General features: G+C 37.1%; 1 protein-coding gene across 1 annotated transcript in view; it reads right to left on the bottom strand.

Moving 5' to 3' along the window:
• Positions 1 to 8,119, bottom strand: part of LOC129678078 (uncharacterized) — an 86,973-nt gene that overhangs the window by 26,640 nt on the left and 52,214 nt on the right. Inside the window, exons 2-3 of the mRNA XM_055608759.1 lie at positions 1,921 to 2,070; positions 761 to 891 (exon numbers count right to left, since the gene is read on the bottom strand). Of these exons, the coding sequence (XP_055464734.1) occupies positions 761 to 891; positions 1,921 to 2,070 (281 nt within the window). The remainder of the gene's footprint in view (positions 1 to 760; positions 892 to 1,920; positions 2,071 to 8,119) is intronic.

An 8,119-nucleotide genomic window follows, 5' to 3' on the forward strand; every position in this document is an offset into this window, starting at 1 on the left:
GAAGGAAGGAAGGAAGGAAGGAAGGAAGGAAGGAAGGAAGGAAGGAAAGAAGGAAAGAAGGAAAGAAAGGCAGGCAGGCAAGAAAAATCTGCAGTTTTTAACATAATTGAAATAGTTTAAAAACAAAAATAAAAAGGCAATAATCTGTACTTATTCTGTTGGAAAACACTAAGTTATATTAATTGATAAGGCAGGTGTAGACCAGCAAATTGGCCATTTTAGATTCATTACAATCATTAGATGATCTTTCTATTGTTTTGGCCTTATTTAGAAAAAAAAAGTGAGTGTTTCAGCTATGCATTACTTACAGCCATGATACCCCTTACCTATTGTACTGTATAGTACTGTCATCATCTGATCCAACAAGTATAACCTCAGGTAGAATTTTAATGGGTTGTTCCTGCAGAAAAATTAGCATATTAATTTACATTGTTGTCATCATTTTGGAATCTCTGAGAGTTAAACTCTGTATTTTGTACAAGCCCAGCCTTGTACAGAGTAGAGCTACACCCTCTCCCAGCTCCCTAATTGCCATTTGTTCTGGTCAGGCCTGTAACTGCTGACAGTATCTCATCCCAAATCCTTGAGTTTCCATCCTCATGACTGTAATCAGTTCAGGTTCCTGCCATTCACATCCTAACAGAAATATACAAGTTGTTCTCTCCTTATTGACTACTGAGTCTTTGTGCAGTTGATGTCCAGCAGCTGAAAGTGAAAATGATGTGCCCTTCAAAGTGTGAAAGACATACAGCATACTCACTGATTTATCTGGTGCACGAAGAACATTGATGGTTCCCACAAGATAATACTGTTGTTCCCAATACTGCTTTGTAGCGGATGATGAAATGCTTCTGCTGTTACGACCACATTTTCCAAAAAATACAAATGACTCTAAGGATGACAGACACAATGACAATTAAGTTAAAAGATATACTAGATAAGCAAGAAGGCAGACAACTGCCACATCACAATGCTGTTTGCCACCCCAATGGCATCTTTCAAGACTCTAAGCCACAGGATTTTCTTTGTCTTCTTTCCCTTACAGCCAAACTCCAAAGATTCCCCAGATGGTCATCACTGAAAATTGAGCCATTCATAGTGGCAATCAAATGTAAATTTGTGCTGATGTCAGTCTTTTGCTGTTGTGCTATAGACTGTTGTGGGAGTCTCTAAAAGAAATGTGTGTGTGTGGTATGTATGAATGGACATGCATCTTTCCAAATGTTTTTAAAGATATTTTACTTTCAACTTCCAAGAAATAGGAGAAATATTTTAAGAAGCATTTGGATACCTAAAGCACAATTTATACCTTACCTCTGATTACCTCATATTTTTTATGGCTCTGTAGCAGTTAACTTTAATTATATACGTTGATTTCTCTACTTGCACTACCTTAAACCTCAAAAATTGTACATCAGGCCCCATATCATATGGCATAAATATTGAAATAACATAGCTTTTATCTATTGAAAATTTTAGAGATATGACTTCTTTCCTCAGGTCAGTGTATAGAACATTAGTGCCTGTATTTTAATATATTGGTCCTTGATAGGTTGTTAGAAGTCCAGACCCTAGTTAATCCAATCTGTGATATGATTTACAAACTACAAAATCCATTTATATCTTTGAGGATTCATAGAGTTGCCTTTAAGTTTGTTAGCACATTAAACTTTTTGACTAGATTTTAAAATTATTCTTTTGAAGGAGGAGACAGCTATCTTTAACGATATATTCCACCATGTTTGTATATGGCCCCACCTTATAAAAGTCATTATTTTTTAAAGTTCTAATAGGTGTAGCCAAAAATTAAGAGTGTAGGGGTATCAGAGGTTTTGTAAATGCCAATAATACAAGAACATGTATTCTTGCATTCAGGGAATACATGACCATCATGTAGATATCATGGGCTGGATTGCTTACCATCATAAGAATCTTGCAGGTACAAGATGAATTTCACATACTCATAAGTGTCTCTTCTTTCATATGCGCACATGTAATTAGACCTGTCCTGGGCATTACAACCTGCATTTCCTCTTCTTAGATAACAGCAAAATTCAATAAGACGTCCAACTAAAGAGAACAAGAAACAAAGTTATTTAGTCCAATGGATTATTTCAGACAATGAAAGTCTTCCTTAGTTAAAACGTCATCACATAGGATAGAAAGAACAAGGCTAACTGGGAGAGCTTTAGACATGACAAAAGCTCAGTATCTTGGCAAACTTTTCTACTGTTTTTTTTTTTTTTATTGGATAATATTGTGCTGTTTCTTACGTATTCATTGACTTGCTAAGTGATGCTAACATTGTAAGGACATGAAGTCACTGCATGTCATCATCTTGACATCATTAACATTTCCCAGAAACTGTTCATGTCTGTTTTATTTTTCTTATTTAGTTTTTTTTTTGGGGGGGGGCAATCTTTAAAATGATATTTGATTTAATTATTCCAATCCTTGTTACTTCACTATCTTGTCCAATCTATAATTGTTGAGGAAAAAATGGCTAATATACACTTGTTCTATTAAAGAGAAGTTGAGAAAGAAAAAGACAGCATTTTAAAGAACACAATTTTCATCCCATGAATGCTGGTGCTCACAAAGCTATCATTGTTTTATCTGTAGACTAAGGTACTAGCCAGAATATAATATGCTGGTATTTATAAAGCACTACTAAAATCAGAGAAATACTGCTGTGATTAGCTACTAAAATCAGAGAAATACTATTGTAATTAGGGTTTAGGTAAAGAACAAGATAGGGTGGGGGATGACTTTGATAAAATGTTATTGATTCTTTGAGAATTTCACATATGTATGTAATGTATTTTGATCATGTTTATGTCCTACTCTTCCCAATTCCTCCCACATCCAATTTCATATCTCCTCTTGGCGCTTCCCAACTTTGTGTCAAAAAATACACACTTCCAATCTCTACTACGTATATAGTTCTGAATATGAAGCATCCACTAAAATAACAGTTCTGAACTTGTAGGTCACAACACTTTGGGGGACAAATGACCCTTTCACAGGATCACCTAAGACCATTGGAAAACACAGATGTTTGCATTAAGATTCATAGCAGTAGCAAAATTACAGTTGTGAGGTAGCAATGAAAACCATTTTATGGTTAAGGGTCACCACAGCATAAGGAACTACATTAAAGGGTCACAGCATTAGGAAAGTTGGGAACCACTGTGATCATGGTTAACCTTCCAGGGTCCACATCCTTGGAGAAAACCCTCTCACCCTCCCCCAGTATCCATAAAGTGTCATTAGCTCCTTTGCTGAGCGTGAAGGCCCACTCCTACAGAGTTGATAATTTTTTTAAGAAATGTAGTTTGAAATTATAGGCTATAAATTTAAATTAATATATGGTCAGCAGCTACTCTGACTATATTTTTCCAAAAATTGCTAAGGGATAAGATAGCAAGAAATTATTCAACTAAGTGTTGCTTGTCATTCAAAACCCCAAAATTAAATTAAAACAAAACAAAGTCATATATGTCTTTTTGTATATGTAAATATTTATATACCTGAATTTGCCAAAGGAAGATTAAGAATTATCTTCTGAGATATTTCTTCCTTTTCTTCATCAAGAATAATATTTAATAAACTCATTCCAATTATTTCTTCCTGGGGAGAGAGAACAGGTATTGCTTTCTATACTAATTAGTCTGCCCTGTCTCCATACCACCCATGAATTTAGCTCTGTCTTTGCCAGTTTATTGCTATAGGTGATGTTTGCATTGCCCTTTAGCAATTACTCCATGCTACAATTCATTCTGTCTAAAGTTTCTATGCATTATCTCTCTCAAACAATTGAAACCTTTACTGCTATCTCAGAGACCACTAATCCTGTAACCATCACCATGTATCATTTCCCTCTGTGCTACAGGCCTGGAAGAATCTCAGCTTCTCATCCATAGTGCTGTCTCCAGTCATGATCCAAGCAACTGAAAGTAGATAGGAAAACCCCACACAAACATGCCTTCCAATGAGTGTTCAACTCTGCTAGAAAGCCTTTCTTCTGACTGTGCTCTTTCTCACTTTTTTTTTTCACCTTTGTCACACTTTCCAGTCTAAATCCCTGTATACATTTTAATCTGGCCACATTTATTTTGGTGGGGAAAATTTCAATCTCCAGTAACATAAAGAAATAGTTATTTTTGTCAATAAAATTATTAGTTGATTCATTTATAAAAATATAATTGAGATAACTAAACAAATCTATGATAAACCTGGACATTCACTGATTTGCCCATCTAACAAATAATTAAACCATCACCTCACAAAGACACTGTCTAAATGTTTACACACAGTGCAGCTTTATTACTCCATACAAGATGAAGCATTTTCCTATATTTTATTCATGCATATTGTTCTTTTTATAATTAGACAGTTGCCTCAAATCCAACTTACACCTATCCCACAATGTGTTACTGAAACAGTCTTATAGACATCCTGTATGAAGTGATTATTGTTTTTACACTAAGTAAACATTACTAAAGATGAACATTATGTGAATTATAATGTCCATGGTTACAATAAAAATAATGATCAGATGGAAGGGGAGGAGGACTTCCCCTATCAGTGGACTGGGGGAAGGGCATGGATGGAGAAGAGGAAGGAAGAAAGGGGTTGGGAGGGGAAGAGGGAGGGAGCTACAGGTGGGATACCAACTGAATAAACTATAATTAATGAAAATAAAAAAGAATAATATATGTTATCTAAGTATAAAATGTACTAATGAGCGAGAGATAATGATTCATACTTGCAATCAGGACAAAGGACAGAAAAGTAAGTACAATGCCGAGTCCAAAACCAACCTGGGCTACATAGGGAGTTTCAGTGTAGCTTCAACTATAGAATACTACCCTTATCTTTCCAGAAGAAAGGAAGGACAAAAAGGAAGGAAAGACAGAAGGAAGCCATAATAAAACCTAATTATTTTATATGTTAAACCCACAAAAAACTAAAAATTTAAAATAATATGTACAACAAATATGATGTAAAACATAAAATAATAAGAGGTGTTACCTATTCTTTCATTAGTAGAGGAAAGGTGGATATCATTCATAAAAAAGAATCCAAAGGGCTACATTACCTCAGTAGGATTATGTTCAACTAAGAATCCTAAGTTCCACACAGAGTAAAATAAAACCAGTCTTCTTTGTAAAACTCCTAAACAAAATGCAAATTGCATTTTCTTACCTTAAACCAGAATTTGTTTTTATTGACTTAACACTGAAACCAGTGGAGAAGATGATGAAAGAGTGGACACCAATGAGTTATATGAGGCTAAAAAGAAATAACCCATAAACAACAAACCAGAATGACCCATTTCTCCAAAAGCTGGAAGAACTTACTGGATCGTAGCCAAGAAGAGGTGACACATTCTCTGATATAAAAACAACCTTTCCATCTATGTTCATGACAATCGAAATATTTTCGAATGACTAATAAAGACAGAATAATAACATAATTAAATAATAGAACAATATTAAAATGATACTTTATTTCTAAGTGCATAAATAATTATAATAGAAAATTGAAAATGTTTTCCATTTCTTACATATAATTCAAATATGCACATACTTAATTAAATTCTATTATTCTGCTTCCTACACAGAATCTACTTAACCTTAAACATGAGATATTTATCAAACGATGTGTCACAAATTTCAGGGTATACCCAATTAACACCAAACTCTCCAAAATGCGCTAGGAAGATTCATTTCTGTGTATATATTGTTACACTTTAAGCATATTTTATTTTTAAATGCTAAGAATTTTAAGGGCACTTTCATTTGTGCTTAGTCTAGTGCTCTACTAGATATGGTACTACCATCAGTTTTCTGCTGTATAATACATTGAAATGCAAACACTTCCCTGTAGAGAACATCTAAAATGGTTCTTTAAATCTATAAAAATGTTTTCAGGCATGATTCTATGAATTTCATTAGGGATTCTTACAGGTGCATAGACAAGGGGTTCTATATAGGTGTGTGTGTACATTTCCAGTGGCTGCAACCAGAAGAAAATGTCTCTCCTCTTGGCAACCATTAACTGCCTCGAGACCCTTTGGAAGAGTTAGGGACTCATGAGCCACTCTCCCTTAGCTACTCCTAACTGTCTGTTAATTCTTAGGGGAGGGGGCTCATGAAATCCTTGTCATCCAAGCTGTAATAATAGAAGGTGGAGAGTACCTGGGAGGAGGAAAAAAGATCTGTAAAAATATGAAGGACAAGAGAAGGTAATGGGGTGTAATTTGATCAAAATATACAAATTATGAAAATGCCATAATGAAACTGATTATTGCATACAATATATATAGGCTAATAAAATAAGAAAATTGCTTTCAATAGTAGTACCAAGCTTATAGTCAAGTAAGGGAAACAACGTACCACAGATGACTATGAATGTAGGCACTAAGACATAAGGGAATGTTAAAACCTTGGGAAACTTGTCCATCACAGATGACTTAAAGTTTGGGAATAAACTTAAACTGTATTGCCATATAGAACAAGAAGCCCGAAACCATGGTGTGAAGCCAGGTTTTCCAAAAGATGACATCTAGAACAAGTGAAATACCAAAATGTTATCCAGCAAAAGGGCTTTTGGATATATATGTGCCTGCCTCAGTTTCACCTCTAAAAAAAAGATGACAAATAAAGTTGGGCTCCCTTAGGAAGTACTAAACAGAAATGCACATTCACTTAAATTTAGAGCTGCAATCCAGACAATGCTTGTGAGGTCCTAAACATCTCCAAAACTTGGTTCAAAGTATTCCTTACCCTGTTCTGTAAAATGATTATTTTAAGAAACAGGCTCATAGAATTCATGCAGATAGGTACAAATAACAAGGCCTTATAATAAAAACAAAATAGCAAATGCTGGGAAGAGCAAATATATTATAAATGAAAAGTACATAGAACAGTAAAATCTAGAATATTACAAAGAAAACATTGGAATTTTCAGACATGAAAGATTTGCTTACTATATGAACACAGACAACACAGGTTTTTAAATTTTAAACGAACCAGTGACTCAAACTGACCAGAGATGTGAAACATAAGCAAAAGGTCTCCAGATGAAATCATCATAGAAATATCAATTTGGGGGTTGAGACAATGGCAGGACACTTCCCTAGTTTGTGTGGGTTCCATCTTCACCATAAAGGAAAAGAAAATATCAACCTATGGGTTAAATTACATGGTAAAACACAACTGGGGTGCTTTGGTATATGGTTATTTTGGTAGTGCACTTGCCAGGTGCAAAAGGGCCTGGTTTCCAATCCTAGTCCAAAAAAAAAAAAAAAAAGGAGAAGGAGGGGCCAAGATGGCGGCACCAGGAGAACACCTTGTCTGAGAAGCGGAACAACACACTCCGTGCAGCAACCAGGAGACTGAACTCTGGGCCCAAAAACAACAGCGATCGACAGTGTTTCCCAGGTGAGGGGAGGCTCCCACGGCGTGGGAAGCGGTCCGGTCCACTCTCGGCTGCCCAGCCAGAACCTGGAAGAAAACCCGGCAACGCGGGTTTTGGGTCTCCGGGCTGGTGCTGCAAGCCTGCTTATCACGATCAATTTCCCAGGCTGATTAGTGGGCACAAGGGGGCCTAAGGCTGCGAGTCCCAGTCGCAAAAAAAACCCGCGGGGAAGGAAAGTTGCCAGACTGGTCACGGGTCACCTAGTCTTTCCCTGGAAGGTCTCTCCGACCTCCGCGGGTACCTGCCACCATCACAACTGAGCTCCTGCCACTGGCGAATAGCAGCTGCGCGCCCAGCTCAAAATCCCTACTCCCTCTTCGGAGGAGGCAGGAGGTGCCCAACAGAATCTGCCACAGACCACATTGTCTGTACCCCAACCCGAGAGCGGGGCTGAGAAAACCCAATCCTTTTGGGCACTCCCCCAAACGCCGCCATCACCCTGCCGCAGCGGAGCAGAAGGATAAAGAGGCACACAGGGGCTTCACAGTGCCTGAACTCCAGTGCTGCCGGCCGCTCCTAGCAAACAAACTACAGCTCGGGATCTGGGACTGTGGTCATCCTATGCGTCCTGAGATTCTCCTGGGTCCAGCGCAATAAGATATAGCAGCAAGTTCTATCACCGGCGCACCCCCCC

This window comes from Psammomys obesus, unplaced genomic scaffold (genome assembly GCF_907164565.1).
Source record: "Psammomys obesus unplaced genomic scaffold, mPsaObe1.curated_primary_1811, whole genome shotgun sequence".
NCBI lineage: Eukaryota > Metazoa > Chordata > Mammalia > Rodentia > Muridae > Psammomys > Psammomys obesus.